This window comes from Camelus ferus, chromosome X (genome assembly GCF_009834535.1).
Source record: "Camelus ferus isolate YT-003-E chromosome X, BCGSAC_Cfer_1.0, whole genome shotgun sequence".
Taxonomy (NCBI): domain Eukaryota; kingdom Metazoa; phylum Chordata; class Mammalia; order Artiodactyla; family Camelidae; genus Camelus; species Camelus ferus.
In genome coordinates, this window is record NC_045732.1 from 62,816,611 (window position 1) to 62,840,737 (window position 24,127).

Below are 24,127 nucleotides of genomic sequence, written 5' to 3' on the forward strand. Positions count from 1 at the left end.
CCTGACTCCTCATTTATTGCTAGCAGATGCCTTGTGAGTTAAAGGAACTATTTTTTAATCTCAGTTGCAGTTGAAGAAACGAATTTATAGAGCTAAGCATTTTGCTTGAAGTCACACAACTTTTAAGTGTAGATCCAGAATTCAGTTGTTGAATTCAATTCAATACAATTTAATTATATAATTAAACATTGAGATGAATGAAAATTTCTGTTGAACTGGCTTTTTGATTTAGCTGGGCAATAGATGACCTCATTCCATCTTTTGTGTACTGGGCTGAAATACTGCTGTCAGAAAATCATATGAGGCTTTCTGCTGCTTCGATCTCAGGCATGCATGTGTTCCCTTCTACTGCTCCATGTACCTTTTGCTCTTGCAAATGGTAAATGGTCTCTCATCTGGCCAATTTGTCTTGACAGTGTCATTGGCTACAAGGTAGTATCTCTTTCCCTTTCATGTCCATGTCTGATGTGTATGTTCATTTTATACCATTTAGAAAGTATCGAAGGGACTTTTTAAAAAACATCTCTTGAATTTGTATCACCTAATTGTGATAGCCACTCTTACCATTTTGTTACATGTTCTTTCAGTGATAATTTCTCTGTTCTTTTAAAAGCCTTTTCAATCTGTCTTTGTATCTTTATTTTTTATAAAATAGTATCTTACTGTATATATGGTATATCCCAAATCCTACTTTTTGAACCTAATATATTCTTGTTATAGAAACAGTAATATTTTGCAAATACATGATGTTAATAGCTGTATAAAACTCTTTTGTAAGCATATACCATGGGTTATGTAACAATTCTCCTGTTGTTCAAAATTTAGATCATTTCCAATTATTTGAGCTTATTATGCCACGTAGAATAGTCTTGTATATATCAATCTTTTTGTAAACTTCTCATTTAAATTACTAATGAAAGGGCATGAGTTATTTTAAACTCTTATTATGTATTGCTAAATTGCTTTTAAAAAGGCTGCTCAAATTTACATTCCTACCACCCGTAAATAAGTGGCAATCATTTAGAACCATCATCAACACTGAGTATCATAATTAAAAACTAATTTGCCAGATTGATGAGTGAAAAAGTATATCTCATTGTTTGTATTTGTTTTATTTGCTTACTAATTATGTTAAAGTTTTAATTCATATTGACCACTTGTGTTTCTTTGTCCATTATTTGTTCATAGATTTTACTCTATTTTATGTAACAAGGATAGTCTTTTTCTTATTTCCTTAAAGATCTTGTTATATGTTTATGTCTTGCTATATGTTTAACCCTTTGTCACCTTTGTTGCCCTTTGCCCCCCCCCCAAGTTTTCATTTGCATTGTACTTGTATTTTGAAGTTTTTTTAGGAAAAAGTAAAGTTTTTTATTTGTTTTTGTGGAAAGTTGGTGGAACCATTTAAACTAGAATCTTCCCTTAGAGAATTTTCCCTTAGAAAAAACTTTTCTTTAGTTACTCCAGGGAAACAGAGGAGAGTATAGTAATTGTAATATAGACTCCAAAGAAATTATACAAGTAGTGCTATTCATTACCCTTGGCTTCCACTCAAATAGAGCTAGCTTTGTTATTTTCATATTCCCCTTCCCGAGTCTTCACGTGTGACAGTCTCTTGGCAGGATTTCAGTCCACTTCTATCTTTTCTGTGTGTGCTTGGGCCTAAGCCAGCTTCTTCTGCTCTCTGGGAGGAGTTCCCTGTCAGTGTACACATATTGGCTTGGAGTTCTTGTCATGGCGGAACTTGGAGTTCTTGTCATACGTGCATACGCGTGGAACATTCGCGATTCCTAAGGCTCAAGTGGGTTGTATCTATGTCATTAAACCTGAGCGCATTGAATCTGAAGGTGACCTTAAAGATCATGCTCTAAAAATCTCACCATGCAGCTGAGTCAAATCCAGAGACACGATTTTTGCTTTCTTTCTCAGGCACACAGACTTTTTTGAAAAAATGATGAACTTGGTTGGGTCCCCAACGGCCACACTGTGTTGTAGATACTTTGCTGGTATTAATCTCATTACATGTTTATTTTGTCCTCTACATCGGGGAGGATCATATTTTCTTGATCTAATATAAACAAGGCTGCCGTAGTGCATGATTCTTTCTTGTCACAAACTTTGTAGGATAAGACCTGGCAAATAATCTAGCCATTTGAGGGTTTTCCCAGACCGTGGTGTCTGTGGTGGTGTTCTGTCCATGGTGCTATTATGAAAAGCTTTCATTAAACACATTCATGTGCTTGTTAACATAGTGAGCTAAAAGAAACTGTTTTTCACAGTTTACATAACTTAACAAACAGCTCTCAGTCAGTTTGAGTGCTACTTAACTTAGAGGTCTCACAGCATTTTGGGCTAGCTATCATTCCCCAGCTTGGGATGTTGTGGATGTTGTAGGCTAGAAATATGTCGGGCCTCTCAGATGAAATATATTATTCCCTCCTGACCTGACAGGACTGTAGCTCACATCATCAGATGTCAGGGCTTTGAGCAAGCCAGTGTCTGGGTGGTTTATCTTTTCCAGCGATTTGAGCCTGGTGCTTGCATTGAATGTATGTTGAATTTCATGTATATCTCAGTTTTATTAGTCTGTGTTTGGGTTGTTTTGAAGGGTTTTCATTTTAATATGTAGATTGACACGTTTTTATACATGTTGCTGGAGGCACTTTTGCAGTGCTACAGTTTAGAAATCAAACTAATAAATAATACATATGGTGTTCGTTGTTTTTCTCTTGGTCATCTTTCTTTTGATGACTGAAACCTTTCACAGGAAGTGTTACTAACACATCTTTCTTTTTCTCTTTTTTCCTTTTTCCTGTTTTTTTAAAAAAAATAGTAAGAGGTTAGCTTTTCAGACAGATCTGGCATTTCCTTATTTGAAAATGTACTATTTTTTTTTTTAGTAGACTTTCTTTCTTGGAGCAGTTTTGGGCTTACAGAAAATTTGAGCAGAAAGTTCAGAGTTCTCATATACCCCTTCCCTCCTCACTCCACAGAATTTCCTTTATCACTCACACCTTGCATTAATGTGGTACATTGGTATTGGTGATTCAATACAGATACATTATTATTAACAAAAAGTCCATAGTTTACATGAGGGTTCACTCTTTGTACTTTCTCTGGATTCTGACAAACTCATAATGTCCAATATACCATACATTGATATTTGACTCATCTTTTGATGATGGTGTAGTCATCTCTGTTTTGGTTTGCTCATTCATTCATTCACTCATTTTGATCATACCTTTCTCCAGTAACTACTTATTGAGTGCTTTCTATGTTAAGATACTGACCGATTCTGCAGGAAGTCACCAACCTATGCAACCCAGTGATGAAATGAGGTGATGTGTCAGAGGAGGCTTTAAAAGGGAAAACCCTTTGCTGACCAAATGGTGTCACCACTAACTGATTTCAGATTTCTGCTTGTGAAAGGTTTCCCTAAGTTCAAACAGGGGTAGCATGTTCCAGTTAAGTTTCAGACATTTATTTGCAAGGAAATGGCATATGGGGGCTATTTTAATCATTGGCTGGGCATTTTCCTGTTGGTGATGGACATCTCTTTGTCTTTCTTATTAGAAGTTATTGGAGGCATTAGAAAAAGCAATATTTTTGTTTGGAACTAATTATTCCTTGCTTTTAGGGAAGTGTAAGTTAATGGGAAATTTTGACTTCACTTAATGAATTTCCTCTTATATATTTTCTGTAATAAGTCAATTAGTGAGAAAATTTTTAAATATTTACATTCCCTGAGTGGATCAACAAAGAAAGAGTAGATCATTTTTATTAGTGAAACAGAACATTCCAAATAAAGAAATATCAGCAGAAATGAAGAATATAAATGTAGACTTATTTGAGTTAATTTATCTTCTTTTCTAGTTCTATCATTCTTTTTCTCTTTAGTTGTAGGATTATATATTGATTCTCTGACCATGATGCCTCCAGGCTAGGTGTCGGCATAATTTCTTGGTAAATTCTTACATAATCTACTGACTATTGCTCTTGCAGAGGCTAGCTGTTACTGTTCTAGTAAGAGTTTAACTGAGAACATATGATTTGAAGTCAGAAATCTGGGTTTAAATCTTAGCTGCTGTGCAACCGAGAGCAAATATCTTAACTTCTCTAAATCTTGTTTTCTTCTGAGTCATGATAATAATACCTTTCTCGTATGATTGTTAGTATGATTAAATAGAATAACGTACATGGGAAACATTGCCATTAATCACTAGTAATTTGTTGTTACAATAATGACTGTTATGTTATAATAGACCAGGTTGGACTTCTTGATCCATCAATACATTTCTAATGTTTCTTACATGACTTTATTGAACATGGGAAAGCTTTCTTTTCGTAGCTAGTGGCTGTGCTATGGAAAAATTTCCTATTAAACGTAGGACTGCAGTCCTCTTTCTATGTAAATCAGGAAGTTAGTACTTTATTTTCTCCCTCTCATGCTTCTGATTTATGCTTTCACTGAGTGAATATCAGACCATTGCTAATATCATAAGATAAAATCCAGAAAATAGATGAATTAGTCATTGAAAATAAAGTCTAGGCCAAATTGTTTTAACTACATTACATTTTAAAACAAGAATACTGGGCCTTTGAGTTTTACTATCATAATATCAGCTTTTTTTGTCTGTGTGTATGTGTGTTTTAACCTAAATGACTGAAATTTTATTTGTGCTCATTTTCGGTTTTGTGCGGTCAATTCAACTTTGATAGTCCCATAAGAATAAAAGAAATGAAACAATTATTATCACTACACTGGAGAAACTTGTTTATTATCTTCTTGTTTGTTTTGTTTGCTATTTAAGTTGACACTGAGGCAAAATTTCAGTGAGTTTATGTTGAAAAACACTGCTAAAATTTGGAACTCACTGCAGTTGGTCAAAATATGTCAAAATAAATCAATTTTTCAACCAGCTATTTTTAAGTAGGTATAAAATCTATTGAAGTTGCTTTTATTTTTTTAAACAACCTTAAAGTTTGGATTTTTACAGCATACTTGTCTGGCAATATCTATGGATTAAAATACATGGATATTAATTCTGATAGTTCACATTTACTTATTTAGATGTTTAAAATGAGATTTGTTTTACCCAGACTAAAAACTGGCAAAATCAAGTGGACATGGTTTTTTAATAACAAAGTTCACAAATTTATAGCTGCAAATGTTACTGGGATTAGACTGTTTTCCCTGTTGGTCTTTTTGCAAATGAGCGAATCCCTTTTTCTGAATGTGGGCAAGCTTCACCAATTTTAGCATTTCAGTTTTAGAGAACCTAAGATGAGTCATTTTTCACAAAAGGCTTTATCTCTTGAACTCTTTTGCTATCTTTGCTTGACAGAGAGGATTTGATGACTTTTTGAAAACTCCCTCTGCTACTTAGCCCCATAGTGTTTTAGTTCCCTCTAATAAAAATGGAGCAGAGAATTGAAAGGCCAAAGCAGAGGGAATTTTATAGCTTGGGATGTTTCAAGTTTCACGGATTGATTTTGTATTTAAATACTGGGTGTGTGTGCTGGAGGAGGTAATAGATTCTGAGATCCTTTTTTTTTTTTTTTTCTGTTGGGGAAGTCAGTTGTCCAGAATATCTTTACTTTTTTATATAAAAATAGTGAGATTTTGCCTTTTCTGGAGGATAATTTTAATGGTACGTTGCAGAGATTTGGTAGGAGGGAATTGTGGGCATGCTTTTAATATTTATAAAGTATTTTGAGGGCCATGCATGAAGGCTGTATGTAAATATACTACCAATAAAGTAACACCAGTGATACAATTGAGATATTTAAAAAAAAACACCTAGTTACCATCTAGTGAGCACAGACTCTTTCCCTAATTTGCATTTAGAAAGCTCTAAATTAAAATGCTAAAAGGAAGGCAAACAATTTCAGCCAGCACTGCTAGTACTGTAAATACAACTTGCTTACTTGATATAATTTTAAATAAATACTCTCAACATTAAGACATAATGCTTTCTGATCATGGAATGATAAACCACAGAATAATAGAAACATGTTTGAAATGGGCATAGTTTTACCACAGTGCAATATTAATTGTATGCTTCTATATCTTCAAATTAGTGACATCTCTATACAGAAATAGACTTGTATAAAGAAAAATGAATAACTTGTTTGTCTACAAGAATGTCATTTCACTTGTGAACCATTGTAACAGAGTTTTTATCTGGGCATAGAACAAAGGAAATATGTAATGTTGTTTTATCTTCCAAAAATACTTTGCTGTGTAATAAGAAATTCGACTTTTACAGTAAAAGAAAATCCACTATGCTGGAGATATATATGTATATATATGTGTGTGTGTGTGTGTATACATATATATATATATAAATAAAAGTATAAAAATATAAATGTTTTTGGTTAAATCTTACACATGACCAAATAGACACTCAGTTCTGTCTTGTAAAGTTCCTAGTATCTTCTCTTTAACACAGTTAATTTATACCTTTTCTCTTCTTCAACCTCTTTCATGCCCAACTTCTAAATCCCCAAAGCACACAGACACAGACACACGGATTTACGCATACTCTGATAACCTGCATCATAATTCATTGACAGATCTGGAAGCACTCAATCAAAAGTCCCTTCATCTTCCCCCACGAAATCTACCAGTTGCCCTGCGTCCATATGTGTACCATTTCCTATGACTGTGGATAAAAAGAGTCCCTGCACCTATAGAAGAATAACCTGTCCACTTAGGCAGTGGTTCCCACCCCTCAGAGATTTACCTTATTTCCCCATGCTACTTTTTTTCATCATAGATGAATCATTTTCAACAGTATACTAACATGCTCTAGTATCTCCTCAGTTGAAAAAAAAAAAAAAGAACCACTTTTGACTTCGTAGCCCTTTCATAACTATTGCCCATCTTTCTGGGAGCAACCCTTGAAAGAGTTCTCTGTTTGTTGCTGACTTCACATTCTCACCTTACTCTCGTTCTTCAGCCTCCGCCACCTAAACTTTCATCCGCATCACTCCACAGAGTCTGCTCTTGTCAAGATCATCAATGACCTTTGGTATTTGCTTCTTAATTGTTGTTTTAACCTCTCAGCATGGTTTGATACAGCTGATCCATCTATCATACATCTATACTCCATTTACCTTAGAGGACATTTAAACAGGACTCCATACTCTCTGAGTTTCCTCCTTCTTTACCAGCCCAGTCTTTCTTAGTTTGTTCTGTTCACTGCTTTAGCTGCTTTTGAGATATGTTTTGGAGCTGGAGTCAACAAGACTTGCTGATTAATTGGATGTGTAAGATAAAAGACAAAAAGGAATCAAGAAAGACTCCTAATTGTTTGGCCCAAGCAATTTGATGATGGTGCCATTTATTGAGAAGGGGAAGACTTGGGTAGTGGGATGGTCAAGGTTAGGAATAAAGAATTTTGCTTTAGCTGTGTTATATTTGAGATACCTTCTAGACAGAGATTGTAGTGAAGATGTTAGGTAAGTAGTTGGATTTGAGTCTGGAATTCCAGAGCTTAATTACAGCTAAAGATACCAGTTTGAGATCATTGTCACATAGATGGTACCAAAATAATGAGTCTGCCTGAAATCACTTTGTGAAAGTGTGTACATTCAGCAGAGAAGGAAATATGGGACCAAGCCCTGGTGTATTGGATAAAGTTAGAGATTGGAGAAAGGATGAAGATTCAGCAAAGCAAACTGATTAAAGTGTGGTCAGAAAAAAAAGTGGAATGATGTGGTATCAGAGAATCAAGAAAATAAAATGTTCTAAGAAGGAAGATATGATCTGACAGATGAGGTAGAAGGACCATGAAATATCCATTGAGTTGGCAACATTGAGATCATTAATGCCCTTAGAAAGTTTCAGAATAGAGTTTGACCTAGGTACCATGTTGGAGTGAGTCGAATAGTGAAATAGCAGGTGAGGGGGTGTACACACTGTGGCTAGATGACTCTTGAGAAGCTTGGTTCTGGAAGAGCACAGAGAAGATGACATCTGCAGTGGGTATGGTATTAGGGGATTTAATTTTTTTGTTAAGATGGGCAATGCTAATGCATCTTTGAATGCTGATAGAAGTAATGGAGTTGAGAAGGAAAGGTTGAAGATATAGGAAAGAGAAAATAAAAGTGCAAACACTGAAAAGGGAGGAGTACTGCTCCATATGTGGAAGAACTGACCTTTAAAAGGAGGATCCTTTACTCCTTTGCAACAGGAGAGAAGATACTGTAAATATGGGTCTTTTTGTTGGTGCCATGATTAGGGTGTTTCCATTTGATTAGGGGTTTCTGTTTTCTCATGAGTTAGTCATCAGGGTCATCACCTAACAGTTTAGAAACTGGGTTGATTTGGTGAGGCACAGATCATTTGAAAAAACTTGAAATAATTCTTGGTAAAAGGTTGCCATCATTGCTAGGGAATATTAAATGTTCATTTGAAATTGATGACTATTCCTTTAGAGTGATAGGAGTCTTCCCAGTTATGTCATTTTTTCAGAAGTACTCAGCGTGTGCAAATACAGTCCTAAGAATGCAGCAGAAGCAGTAAGAGGAAAGTGTGTTGAATATGGTATGTTAGACAATGATTACTAATTCCCAGTAATACTTATTTGGCCTTGGAATTTAAACTAGATGGTGAGAAAAGTAAGGACAGGAGAGGAATGATGGATGGTGGGTCAAAGGTCTAGTGGTCTCCATGACACTAAAAGATGGATTCAGCAGGGTTACTTGATCACTTAAGCTGGAGCTATAGGAGAAAAGGTTATCAGATACTGTGACTGAATTGGGATTTGGGAGGTTGAGTTATTTTTGGTGACCAGGGTGTGATCATGGGATTGAATGGCTTTGGTTGAATTCAGTAGAAGATAAAGATGAAGCACAGGAGAGAGACTAGATAGGTTTCGGATGTGGCTGGTAAAGTCAGTGAAAACAACAGAAGTTAGAGTAGACAAAAAGACGAAGTTAGTTGCTGACGTCCTCAGTAAATGAAGGGAGTTAGAGATCTGAAGATAATGGAAAAAATGGTGTAGCTGGATTATGCTAGCTACTACCTATTTATCTCACAAGGATAGTATGAAAATTAAATATTGGCAAACCAGTTACCTTATAAACGGATGACTGAATGAAAATCACTTCATGCATTATTAGAGGTAGTCCAATGAAAATGGATTCCATTGTGTTTATCTAGTTCGGATGGTACATTTAATGAGGATAGTTTAAGTGGAGTGACATTAATGATGGCTTGCTCCGATTATAATGAGTTTGTCAAGCTTTGATTGATCAGTTAGCTTTACATGCTACCCTTTATAAAAGCATGTTGTAAGGAAAAGAAATACGTAATTACAAATTATTTTAAAGTAGTATGGCAGTCATAGCAGTTTCAGAGATAAGATATGCTTTTTACTTTGTTTCATAGGAATGGTGTATAAAGGATTTACTTGAAACATTTCAGATTGTTCAGGTTAGCCAAGAATATATCTTGGAAGGTAACAAGGGAAAAGAGGAGTCCTAGTGTTTTAGTATTGGTTCTCTGTGACTGTGTGACCTCAGTTCCATACACAGAAACACAAGGTTGTATTAAAATATTTGTAAAGGATCCTCTGATGCTGTTCTATGATTCTAAGGAAATAAATTTGAGACATTTCTATGAAAATTGTATCTTAGCTTTTAGCATAGACAAATACAACAACAAAAAAACCCCAAATATATGCTATGTATATTTGTACCCCCTTGATACAGGATTCCAAGCTATTAGTGGTAGTGCGATTTAATGCTTCTGTTTTTCCTCTTATTCTGCAATATTGTTGAAACAGGGATTCAGATAGTTTTCTTTAAAATAAGAACAGGAAAATAGCATAACAGTAAACTAAAAGACACTAAGAAAAAATGAGTTACAGTGTAAGTTTTTATTGGGAAATCATTTCAAACGTACAGAAATTGCAAGTGTAAAAGTATTACAAAGAGCGCTTATATATATCTTTCACCCAGGTTCACCTACCATTGACATCATTCCTGCTCCCCCTTCCCCGCACCTCCACTTTGTCTCTTTCTGTCTCCTTCCCTCCTCCCAACCCCATCTCCATCTCCGGGTCCATTTCTTCTTCAGCCTTCTTGAACTTGGCACGTTTCCACAACCATTCTTTGTCTTTTTCTAACATTGATATTTTTAAACAGTATAAATCTCCTTTTCTTTCATAGGATGTTTCTCATCTCGTCTGTATCTAATATTTCCTCCTGATTAGATTTACGATATACATTCTTGGCCAGAATTATACAGTGGTCATCTATATCAAGTATCACATCTAGAGGCACACAACATCTGTCTGCCCTTCCTAGGTGGTGTTAATTTTGATCAGTTGGTCAATGTATTACCGGATTTCTCCAGTGTGTAATTACTCTTTTTCCTTTGAAATTAATAAGCAGTCTGTAGAGAGACATTTTAAGACCATACAAATATCCTGCTCCTCATCTAAATGTCCCTTAGGTTATCTGATGTTTGCCATAATGCTAGTAAAATGATGATTTACCAACTCCAGTACTCCCTCCACACAGTTGGTAATCAGCATTCTACTGTAAGCAAGACCTCTCCTTTCTCATCTGTCAATCAGTCTGTTGATCTGTGTCCTTAATGAGTGATTTGTTACCACTATGGACTTCTAAATTCCTATTTTGTAGTGACTTATAATTCATTACTGTACTGAATTATTTTGGTGCTCAATTTTCCCAGATTTGGTAGAGGGCACCCCCGTCAGCTATTCTTGTGACATACATATCCCCCCACCCCACCCTTCTTTCAGCACTACCTTACTTTCTGTATAAATATATTTTAGTTTCACCTTGTACCTACCCTTCCATAGCCCTGGGATCAACTATTTCTCTAAGGAACCTGATTCCTTTTTGTGGGGAATTGTATGACAGAGCAATTCCTAGATGCTACGTGTGTGTTCATAGCTTCTGGAATGAGAGAAAAAAAAAATTTAACACAGTGCAAAGCATTAAAAATGTAGTTAGGATGTGACAGTTTTAGCCAAATCATTGGGTTTCACTTTTACGTATGTCCCATTGGAATGATGGACGTATGAAATGATCTCAAACACATATGTGGTAGCCTAATGATAATTAGTAAGTTTAATTAAAAAAAAATAGTGATTAGTGCGTAAGGTGAGGATGTAGCAAGTACTTACCTGCTCTAACATAAAGAAAATACTGCTAACTTCTGTAATGGCCATGTATTAATCCTCTATTTTTGTTGCTTCATTAACTCAGTTAATAAGAAATTGAACTATCAAATAGAATTAGACAAGGCATTTTTGTGAGAAAACAGATTTTGTTTCTACCTCAAAAAGTTTCAGTTAAACAATAACTTTAATAATCCACTACGGATTACTGGAGTATTGGTGGACAAAATTCTTCTTGAATTTATGTTTTCAACTTAAAAATTCTCTTAGGTTATGGGGTTTCATAGAGTTTGCTGTACATATAAACAGTTCTTTGATTTTTCTGAACGTATCTTTATTGTTGTTGGGAAATAACAGTTGATGAAACAAACTCCTACATATTCAATGAACTGAATAATTCAATTCAAAATTCAGTCCAAAACTCGTACATTCAGTGTTCTACTTTGTTTTCAGAAATCACTCTGTTTATTTGAATTCCTTTCCTCCTCCTAAACATCTACATTTTTCTTTTCACGTTTGCATTACTCAATAATTGACCTTTCTAGAAATCAGCATGCATGTAAGTACAGCAACGGAAACCTAGTTAACACTTAGATACTTTCTTTGATGCTTCAGACATTAATCGAGCACCTACTGTATTGTAGGCATTGTGCAGGGAGCTCCATTTCTTTAAAAGTTGTTTGAATTACTGGTGTTTTCAAGAAGCCAGTGACAGAGTCAGCTTTCTCCCTACCAATCTGCATTAGACCAGCTTATCAGAGACATGACTCATTAGATTGCTAAGGCATCAGGTCAGAGCTTGAAGTTGATAACATAATGACATTTGAGGTATCCTTCTCTATTCATTATCAGTGCTATATCTAGTAGTGAAAACAGATATACTTTTAATCTCTCTTCTCTCCAAATATTTTTTTTCTAAAATCTCATATTTTTAGCTATTATATTTTCTCTAAAATATAACTGGAATTGATGGTGTACTGTTTCCCCTTTTACCATGACAGTGACAATCAAGTGCTTGCTTTTGGAAACGTTTGCTTGACATGTCCAAACTGGGTATTTTTTTTTAAACCAGTGCCTCTTTTTGATTCGTCTTTTCCTTTTATTGCCTCTTGCTTTATGAATAATCATGTATTCTCACTTGGTTCATTAAGTAGTAGGAGCATAATTATGAGAGTACATTCAAAGAATTTCTTTTTGATTGACCCAAGCTATGTAAGACGTCAATAACTTACAATAATCGGGCCTGGTTTGTTTGCTTTTCCTCTCTGGAAAGTAAATACTCTTATTAACATCGAAACTGGAGTCATCTTTGGACTTTATTCAAATGTGTCAGTTTTGTGAAACCATACAAAGACATTCACTTAGCTTAAGGGAACAGAAGAATTTTGTTATGCTCTTTGAGTGTTACATTAAACTAGATCATTGCCTCAGGATCCTATTTAATATGTCCATCTGAATTATGATTTTTTTGTAGTCCTTTTTCCTTTGATTTGTCTCATCTTTGGAAAACTTGGCATTTATTTCCATTTTATTTTTTATGCTGTCTCAATGATTATCTATGCATTTATTATCTCAGTAATGTTACTTGCTACATTTAAAGCAAATTATGTGGAAGATTGTGTTTTGAGTTTATAGTCATGTGGCATGAAGGAGGTAACATGGTTTGTAGCTTAACAGAATGATTTTAAGTATCAGTTTTCATAAATTTTTTAAAAATATATTTTTATTGAAGTATAGTCAGTTTACAATGTTGTATCAATTTCTGGTGTGCAGCACAATGCTTCAGTCATATAGGAACATATATATTTGCATAAAATCTTAAAACACTGTATTTAGCTTTTGGTCCTATGTAATATCTAGAACAATATGAATATTAAGTATACTTTCACTCTCATTTTTATTATTGATTTAAAGAGACTTTAAATTTCTACAGCAAACTACATTTCTGGCCATCTATCCTATAATTAAGGTGATATCAAAGACTGATTAGAATATTTAAGTCATTAGGATTGTAATTCTTAATTGTATAATCTCCCTTGGCAAGGCTGTTAACTTTTATGATCCAGGGACGGTAGAAATTCAGCAGAGACATTTATTTATTTTCTTTTACGAACACGGCGGTACAGTGTGCATTTTTCCAGGTGGTACTGGGAATATGTGACGAGATCGCACAGCTGCTGGCTTGGTGGGTTTGGGGAGTATGTTTAGCAGATGTTCGCAAAATCTGGAGTTCAAAGTATTCTCAAATATATATAGAGAGACACAGATATCTCTTCTCTAATTTAACATTTCATAACGTCTGTGTCTTTGCTATCTTGGTGGTATAAAGCCATCTTGCTCCGTTCCCTGATTTTGTTGATGTTGTTCCCTGCCCTCCAAAGGAATTTTAATGGCTTAGGGGATATATCTGCCATAACATTTGAAGTAGACGGACATTTCTATTAAGTAGCTGAATATATTTTTAAGGATAATGTGGGATTTTTATAATTAGCTTATAGCTTTATAATTAGAGTTTGCCTACCAGAAAAAAAATGAAAACTGTAGCCAGCCTAATTTCCACGGCTCATTTCTAGACTAAAATCACCTATCTAGGCTAAAGAAGAACCATTTCCTCCATTTAATCTGAGATGAGATAGCCTGTGAAGAACTGGGGCCAACCTTATTTTTTATCATTTACCTCATTAGCTGCTTTGGTTAAAAATAAACACTGACACACAATGGGGATTTGGGATACTCGTGATTCAATTTATAGGCCATCAATATAGTGATTACTGAATATGTACTTTTAAGGCCAATTTATTGATTAATTCAAACAATATTTCTTGAGCTACAGGAAAGCTACTTTGCTAAGTATTGTGAGATCTACAAAAATGACTAAGTTAGACTTGGACCCTTACATCTGGGAACTTAATGTTCAAGAATAAGACATGCACACAGCTAATAAGAATATACCAAACATACCAAAGTCCTGTAGGTGAGATTGAGAAGTGGTGCTGGTTTTAAGGGGATGAAGGAAGGAGAGATAGTGGAAAATGTCATTAAGGTAAAGATACTTTAGTTGGGGCTTTAAGGATAGGTGAGATCCAGGTATTTAAATAATGTGGCTTAGAGGGAAAAAGATTTTTTCAGCAGAACAGATTGTATGTTGAAGAACCTGGAACTTGTAATGTCATTCCCCCCCCCCCCCCCCCCGCACCAGCAGGTGTGTTAACATGTGGCTGGACTGCAGAGTTCATGTCAGAGATGGAAGGGGAGAAGTTTAGAGGAAATGGCATTAGAAAGACACATTTGAACTGGATTATGAGAGCCTTTAACTGCTAGACCAAGCAGTGCAAATTTTAACTGATCAGAAATTTGGAATCATTGAGATATCTTAGAAGACTGACGTGAGCAAAGCTATTTTTAAGGTAGGTTAGCGGAGCTGTTAAGGTGAAGGGGCCTGAGGGCCTGAATAAGAATGGTGCCTTTAGGTTAGAATCTCTAGGACTAGGGAACTTATTATTGTTGTGTAATACGGTATAGGGGAGAGTTATAGGTGAGTCTGGAATTTTAAGACTGTGACTTGGAAAATGGTGATTCTTTTAACATAACTAGGGAAGGGAAAGAGTGAGGAAGAACAGACTCAGGGGAAGATGATGAATGGGTTTTGGAAACCATGAGATTAGGTTGCTAGTTCTCAGCATCCAGGAGGAACTGTCTAGTAGACTTAGAAATAATGCCAGTCTAGTCTTGGGTGAAAATTCTTTTAAAGTGTATTTCTGGGAGTGAAATTGCTGGGTCATACGATACACACATCATCATCTACAAAACTGGCATTGTTGTTGCATTTGCTTTATGACATCATTATTTGTTCAGATTTGCCCACTTATTTACCCCTTTCTTTGCTCAACATGGCTTCATATATTTTCCACCTTCCTTCTAGAATTATTTTCCTTCATGAAAGTGTATCCTTTATAATTTCTTTCAGTGAGGGTCTATTGGTGGCAAAGTTCCAGGTTTTGCTTTTTTGAAAATGCCTTTATGTTATCTTTCTTTGCAAATATTTTCTCTAGATATTCGGGGTTACTATTTTCTCTCCACACATTGAAGAGATCAGTCCCCCAAGTTTGGCTTCTGTTGTTTTTTGGTAAGCTAGCTCTCGCTGTTTGTTCCATTTAAGATCATGTCTTTTCTGGATATCTGATCTGAAGGTCATCTGTTTATCGTTAGCATTAGAGTTTACATCACTATGTTTAGGTGTAGATTTCTTTTTATTTATCCTACTTGGCATTTTTTTAAGCTTCCTGAATCTGTGTATATGTGTTTTTCTGGATATTGGAAAATTATCTGCCATTATCTCTTCAAATATTGCCCCTGCCCCATTCTCCCTTTTCTGACCCTCTGGAAATTGAATTATAGAAATTATACCTTGTCATTCTATGCTACATTTCTCTTAACCTCTCTTCCGTATTTTCCATTCATCTCTTGTGGTACATTCTAGAACATTCCTTCAGCTATATCTTCTACTTCATGAATCTCTCTTAAGCTCTATTTCATCTGCTGGTAAACTAACTCCCCCAGTTTTTAAATTTTAATCATTACCTTTTTTAATTTTAAGAAATTTCATTTGATTCTTTTACAGATCTGCTTAGTCTTAGTATTTTAATAGTATCTTGCTCTTTATTAATAGTTTCAATCTCTTTTATTTCCTGAACCATATTAAACATAATATTTCTGGTACATTTATCTGTGGGAATATTTTAAGGCTTCATGGGAGGGCTAATCACCTTCAGAGGAAATTCATGTTTGCTTTTGCTAGGTTGCTACCAACCTAGGGTCATGTTAAAATTTTGGCTTAATTTTTTTAGACTCGAAGAAGTGTGAATTCAGGCTGTGTGAGGACTGGCTTTCAACTAGGAATTCTCAGAGATTTTTACCTTCTCCATTTAGCACCAGGTTTGATATGGACAGTTTTCTTCTTAGGCCACTTGGGAGATAAGCAAGTTTATTTCTAATTTACTGTTAAACTGAGTTGTAGTCCTCTGGGGTTTATAGGGCCATTTTCTATTACTCTTTCCACTTTGATCAAGCTGTGGGCTTGGTTTCCATTCCCCCATACTTGCTGCCTTGGAAACTGAAGCTCAAGTTCTTCTGGGTTTAGCAAATTCACTCAAGGTCAAAGCTGGCTCTGCTGATGTTTACGTCTGTGAGTTCTTGCACTTAGTTTTTGGCCTCCAGGTATTCCTTACTTTCTTGCCAGATTATCTATTATTTCAAATTATTTAAAAAATATTCACCATGTTTAATTTTTTAAGTGGAGGGTAAGTCAGGGTAGATATACTGCCATACTTTCAGAAACAGAAGTTCAGGTGACCAATTTTTTTGTGGACACGTGACATCTTAAAGTGACTTTATTCTTATGCAGTTTCCTAGACATGAGACATTGGTCTTTGAATGTAGAAATGGTGCCCAGTCTTTTTCTGATTCAGCTTCCTTACACATTAATACTCATTTTTAGAACATGCAAAAATATTATAACAACCTATTGAAGAATCACAGTGTTTTAAGAGGTGATTTCATGGGCAAGAACTATGTTCCATCACAAGTATAGTTTCTAGTCCTTCTTTCACAGAGTTACCCACTTCCCATTTCACAAAAGAAATTTTTTTAAAAGGTGAAGGGAATACCAAGAAAAAATCAATTCAGTCTACGTAGAATGGTATCTTACTAACGGGCCCTTAAAAATGAATGCATGTGTGCTTCTGTGTGTATGTGTGTGGTTTCTGAATTTTCAGTTCAGGACTAGAGGACATTGAGTGCAGGCTGCCTGCAGCAGTTATTTCAGGCCCTAGAAGCACTCACAGAGGTTCCACTTATGTAGAGTGACTTGACACTAGGATTTTGCCATAGGAAAATCTATATTAGTTGTTACCTGCCACCAATAATGGATTTTTACCAGGGAAACACAAATGCCAGCTGCTAAGTTTCATGCTAGTGATGGAAACAAAACAAATCAATTGTAGCATGACGATTATTAAATGCAATTTGCAGCAGTGAATAGCTGTGGATCTTAAATGCAATTTAATTATGGATATAAAGGTTGACGTCCAATAGCTATGGAAAGGCTGGCTTTTAATTTGTTAAATTAGAATACATTTTAATTTCTAATGCATTGAATTTTTAAGAATTTTTATGGGTCGCCAATGTAGTACTTTCATCCAATGCAGCAAGCGTGTTTTAAAAATGCCTGTTATGTTACCAAATTGGTGCGAGTTTCCACTGATACAGATATGGTCAAGATATGGCTGATGGCTTTAAGAAACTCACATTTAATCAGAGGGCTGGATATGGAAACTAATGATAATACAGTATATATTAAGTGCTACATCCATGCTAGGAAGAAAAAAACTGTCGAGGCCCAGGGGAGGGAGTAATTAATTCTGCTTGGAAGAGTTCAGGAAGGCTTCCCAGAGGAGATGGTATTTTAGTCCAGCCAAATGTTTTCAGGCTGAGAAGGAGTGGGATATAAAGAGCTTTCAGCTAAAACATATAAGCTGGGAACTTCCTGACTTTTTCCAGGAATGTTGAGTACTCTGGTATGCCTGGAGCATTGGGATATCTGGGGGCAATTACTTTAATTTCCAGCCAGGTTTTGAAAGACCTTAAATGCCATGTGTATTACTTAAGCTTTAGCCTATAAGGTAGTGAAAAAATTAAGTGTAAGTAGTAACATCGTAATATTTTAAAAAGGCAACCCAGGTAATGAATGTGTAGAAGACATTGGAGTAGAGAGGAAAAGAATTCCAAGCAAAAATCCAGGAGACTACTGTAAATTCATGGCTCTTTCATACACCTTAAGACATTGTTGTAGTTATTCATTTGTTCCCTCCTAAGACAGAGGTTGTGCTTTAATCATTTTGGCATTTGTATTGTCTACCATAGCGCACAGCTGTAGAATACATGGATTAATGAATGAATGGTCTAAGCAAAATTGGTCTAAACAGGGCAGTAGAACTAGAGGCAGAATTTTGCAGGGGGTGGAACAGGCTTAGGGAGCGAAAGGTGAAAGATGACTTGATGATTCCTTACTTATATGATAGTGATTGGGTTATGATGCCTTTAACCTATGTAGGAAACAGACAGATCACTTTTCACATTACTGGATGTGAATTCCTGTTGGAGCATCTTTATTTGAAAGTCCTGTGGAAGAAGTAAGACCTTGGATTTATGAGTCTGCAACCCGGAGAAAGGCTTGGACTGGAGATACAGATTTAAGAAATGTAAGCACAGAGATTAATGATCAAAGTCAGTGAAGCGGGTCACACAGGATGAGAATATAAAGTAAAAACATGGGAGCATGGGGATGCTGGGGTCACTAATATTTAAGGAGTAGATAGAAGGGAAGACTACAATGTGGAAAACCAAAGGCTAGTCAGAAGCATAAATTTGATTATCAGGAAAGTCTCTGGTCTTCAAAGTCTTTGAAGAGAAAGTTTCCAGAGAAATCTATTTTAGTAATCTAATAAATTCAGTAGTTTCCTGTATGTGTATGATATTATGGATATATATAACACATATATTAATATAAATTTGGAAGGTAGTGAGATCACTCATATCTGGTGTTATGTAATTTCAGATCTTAAAGCAATAGGACAGTTTCTAGGAAGGAGTGAAGAGGACAAAGAGCTACCATTTCTTTATGTCTCATTTAATAGAATGGTTCTCTCATTTTTCAAGTGATCAGCTTGAAGTAGTTTTTTTTTTGTTATGTATGTTTATGCATTTCACTTTCATTGATTACATACTTTAAAAGGTTTTAATGTGGCTAAGTATTGAGGCTGTAGCTGTAAGAGTCTTTATGTGGTGGTAAACTCCAGCATTTAATAACTGCTGAAAATGCAGTGTCTTCTCTCTTATTGTATTTGACAGGTTTTTTGTTATTATTTTGATACTCTATTTTGCCAAGAGGTAACTCATTCCCAAAGATATTTTATGCCAGGGAAGTTTCATTCCACTTTGTACAGCAGCCTAGGTTTTATATTATTTTTTGAGTGTGCATTTTTTTTTTACCGTGGATTATAAATTACTAGAATTACTTAAGCAGAATTCATACCGAGATTCTGTATTTTCAAACTGATAATGACCATATGCATTAGAAGGCTAGCCCAGCAAACTGCCAGCAAATATCATCCTTGCCTTTCGGAAACAGGTCATTGCATCATACTTCAGTTACCATTAAATATATCAGTGGATATATGCATTGATTCATTTCTCTTGTTTTTGTTAAACCAGGTTTTTCCTTTATCATTTTCAGTGATGGAATTTGGGATGTCTGATATGCCTACCTGTAACTTTACAGAACCTCTTTTCTTTGTATAGCTCACTGGGTTAGATAGCATGTAGTACAGGATTTGAGAATGGTTGGAGGGGGTCATTGAACGGGAATTGGCATTCACGGAAGTTCCTATTAAGTGCTGGTCACTCTGCTTCATGTCTTGCATATATTATTTCACTTAATGAAATGACAGGAAAACATGCTATGGGAAGCAGCTTGCATTGGTGGAAGGAATGTACACTGGAAAGCTCTACTGATCGGGGTTTGAATCCCAGATTTATTACTCATTAGGTGGACAAAGTTACTTCACTGCTCTGAGCCTGTTTTTTGTATAGTAAAATGAGAATATTGACCTTGAGGAGTTATTATGATTTAAGAGATGGAGGTATAAGGCACTCATTCAGTAGGAAATAATATCATAATCAACATCATTAATAATAGCTGATATTAGAAAGGGAATTAAATGTTTGATTTTCATTGGATACTATTACTAAATGATAATTCCTGTGTGGCATACAGAGATATGGGAGGGTATAGGCAATCACCTTTTAAATAAACCTTAAAACCAAAACGTAATTAAAATGTTAATTTAGCAATCAGGTTTGGATATCATAGGTTTCTTAAGGTCAGAGACTGTTTCCTGAAACTCTTTCACTTCCTAGGGTAACACCTTGGCCCCCTACTAGGAACTTAACTTTTTCTTTAATTATATTGCACTGCAGTCATTTGAGGTTGCATGATTCGGTAACTAAATTGACCCAGCAAACTTCATCCTTTCACTGGACTATTTTCTCTTAGTAAGACTATAAATGCAATCAGTAAGTTGAGAAAGCCACCTGCTGTGTTGTTGGTAGGCCAGCTAGCTGGCCCGTCTGGACTCAGTGCAGAGGGAAGCTTTAATAACTGCCGTTAGGTCCGCATGTTGTCAGATTTCACACCTTCAGGACCCCGTGGATAATTGGGTGACAGCCAGTTTATTTCCTTCAGCTAATGTTGTAGATAAACACTTCATATTTTCATTTAGCCCTGATATGACAGAATTAAATAGTGTTCTCATCTTCATCAGCACTTTGTGAGCCAGAAACTTGTATTTCAATCAAAATGTCACAGGCTGCTGCTTCGGGAGCATTTGCCATTCAACATACCAATTTTGTCCATTTGTTGACTCAGATAGATGGGGCGGTTGTGTTTCTTTGCCTTCGGTGTTGACAGGACCTTATGGGCCTGGCTTGTTGTATAAACATTTAGTTCTCCAAGCACTACTTTCTAGCCTAGCTCCGTTGGTGTTGGTGGAGAATCGGTTTCCAGCCGCTTTCCCTTTCCCTCCTGTCTCATTGGTACTGCTAAGTACTACTTTTCTCTTCCTATGACGCTGGGACATGCTCTTTTGTTATCAGTACAAAGAGGGTGGGGTACTTGCTGATGATCTATGTGGACTTTCTTTTCCTGCTTGATTCCGTTAATGAGCCGTTCCAGGAAGCTTTGGGCCATTGTATCACCTTGTCTCATTCCATTATAGATATTGATGCAACATGGATCGCTGAACGGTATAATCTCTTTTGCACAGTTTCTATTGATCTTGTCCAGTAAATCATTGTATGCTGGCTTTATTCTGAAATCATTTTGGGCATCAAAGCTGTTCTTGAATTTGACAGTCAGGTACCTGCTTGTAATAGGGAAACTTAGGCAAAGTTGGGGTTTAATCACTTTGTTTCTCTCTCCTTCATACCCTGGAGAGTCATTTTCCCTACTAACCTCTCAAGTGAGTGGTCTTGACTCACCGTTTCCACTCACTCCTTCCTCTCATGCTGCATCATGGCTTCTGTTGTCTTCACTCTCTGGAAATTGCTCTGTATGGTCTGAAATGGCCTATTTTCTCCTGGTCGTTTTTTCGGGACTTAGACTATTCTTGACCTCGCTGCTCTGTTGGACACTGTTGATTACTTTCTCTTATTGAAACATTTTCCTTTTTCACCATGCGGACCGCATGCTCCCCTGTTTCTCATACCTTTTGGGTTGTTCTTTTTGTCATCTTAGCTGGCTGTCTTTTCTTCTCTGTGTCCATGACCTCGGGCATCCTCCAGGGTCTAATCTGTCTTGGATGCTTTCTCACTAGACTGTTCAGTCACCGGTTAGGCTTCAGTTACATCTTGAAGACAGAAGATCATCAACCTTGCATGTCTCTTCCTGCATCCTCAACATTGTCCACTCGAATAGGTCACATATTTTAGTCACATGGTACTTATTGAGCATCATTTTCTAGATACTATGGGAGGTGGGATGGCTGTGGGAGACAAAGTGGTACCAAACATATTGTCTTCCCTGTGAGTTTGTAACTTAGGAAAGGCAAGAAAATGCATACATGAGCCTTAGTTAAGTCGGACAACATGTGGCAAACACCTTATCAGTGATGTAGGAGGCAAAGAATGGAGTGGTAGTTGGAGGAGGTTTCATAGAGAAAGTGATCCTTTATTTGGATCTTAATTGATTGGTACAGGTGTGACAGCAAAGATGTGAAGGGAGGTGAGCTCCAAGAATTTCGTCATCATTCAGGAGTCATGTCATACTTTTTCTATCTTTAGGTAGGCTTGTCCTAGGTAGACAATAGGCAAAAATTGCTTAAAATTACAACCTGTAATCTTTTCGTCTATATTAGGTACCGAGAGTAGCAGTGATACACAATAACTTGTGTCATCCCCATAGTGTATTAAAAATGCATGTATTTGGGGGGCAGAACTTCAAGAGTGATTTTAAATAAATATAACCATTTAGCTTTCTATATTTACTTACTCTTTTGTATCTTGCGTGCCTTGGTTTTTAAAAACACTGTACCGACATCAGATGTAATCTCTGCCTTTTTAAGTCGGTCTTTTCGGTTTTATTTCCATGAGCTCAAAGTGGAAAACTGGATAGATTAGCACTTCTTTCATTCCTCTTCGTGGATTGTCACACCCAACTTTGGAGTTCATGTTTTTCCCCCCTGATATTTTAGCACCGTTTTCCAGTAAGAAATAGGAGTCTGTCATTTCTTATTAGCCGATTTGAAGCTTTTAGTTTGATTATATTTCCTTATGACACCTCCGTTTCAAATTTTATGTGTTGTTTTATGTCCTGCTCCATCTCTGTGGTTATGACCAGTGCTTACGGTCAGATGCAGAGGATTCTAGGCTGAAAGCAGAGGCACACCTTGGTGGCAGCCACGAGGAAGGCAACAATGAGTCCCCACAGCGAAGGGACTGACGTGCCTGGGGTGAATGAAAGGCCAGCCGAATGGCGAGCACAGCAGGTTTGAAATAGTTTGCTAGGAAAAAGAGTCAGCAGGTTGCTGTCCTGATCCAGTCAAATTTATTTGCTGCCTGTGACTATTAGCAGCTGCTTCTTACCTGGGTTATTACCTCCTTTCTTACGTTTCTGGTAAAAACCTTCAATTCGAGGGATTTCTGACTTTTTTTTTTAACACATAATGCAGGTTGCATTCTAATCTTTATGGGATGTGTTTTAGTTTATCTGGCGATAGATCTGTCTGAATTCTATGGATTTCAGAGAATTTGGGGAGCCATGCATTGAGGATGCAATATACATTTGAGTTTTGCTATGCTATGAGATTTAGTATTTAATCTTAAACATTGCTTTCATCATATAGATGCCTTTGTAAACAATATAGGACCCTCTATTATCTACCTCTTACACACAAAAATTAACGAAAGATACACAATAGGCAATTACCAATTATTCTACAATAAATGATTAGGCTTATGTTCTTGTTTTATACTGTACCTTCTGCAGTTATGTTAAAACATGCTCTCCAGCACTGAATATAGTACTATTAAGAGATAGTTCTCACAAGAGACAAGAGTTTTTCACTGGGCCGTCATCCAAGAACTTTTTTTTTTTTTTTAACATTCTTAAAAGCTTACAGTCCAAACTGTTTCTGGCATTTAATAGAATAAAGTACCTCATGGAAGCTTCTTGTTAAACCAGAGCCATCTAACTATGATGTATTTCGTGACACACACACACACACACGCCAGTTATGGTTACCAGTGACTCAGTGTTAACCCAAGTGCACCTGTGGAATAGGTTTCATAGAAGTTGACTTAATTTACTCTGATGATTAGTTTACATGTTCAACTCAGATTTTCATTATTCTCATTGTTCATAGGTGGTATCAGCATGCTGCTAGCTAGAAACTGAAGTTGACCTTGGCATAAAACAGAGTATTTTCTTTAGGTCTTATGTACTTTCACTCGAATTTGGTTCTTGAGGTCTGTTCGTCTAAGGCATACCAGCTTTAAAACGGCTACCCGGTATGCTAAAGCCATGAATCCAAGCTACCGTGTGCTTGCTTAGTTAGCATTTTGTTGAGCTCAACTGTGGATTTTGGTTAGATTGAATTTTCCCTTTTTGGAAACTTTCATTTTCACGGAATAGAGTATTTTCTCTCTCCCTATTCTGCATGTCCCAGGTCCTTACCTGCCCTGGTTGTTTCCAGAGACTTGATAAAATAGGAGCATGTTTACATCAAACAAGGATGAATCTGTCTTCAGCTACCTTTCACTTTCCTTTTCAACAGCAAATCATTGTTTTTTTCTCTCTTCTCTGCTAGCATTGTGATAACTGCATCTATAAAAGAGAGGCATTAATATCTAACATT

At 36.2% G+C, this 24,127-nt stretch overlaps 1 protein-coding gene across 1 annotated transcript in view; it reads left to right on the forward strand.

Annotated features, from left to right (window-relative positions):
• Positions 1–24,127, forward strand: part of DIAPH2 (diaphanous related formin 2) — a 780,329-nt gene that overhangs the window by 299,546 nt on the left and 456,656 nt on the right. Inside the window, exon 18 of the mRNA XM_032474690.1 lies at positions 18,271–18,349. Within this exon, the coding sequence (XP_032330581.1) occupies positions 18,271–18,349 (79 nt within the window). The remainder of the gene's footprint in view (positions 1–18,270; positions 18,350–24,127) is intronic.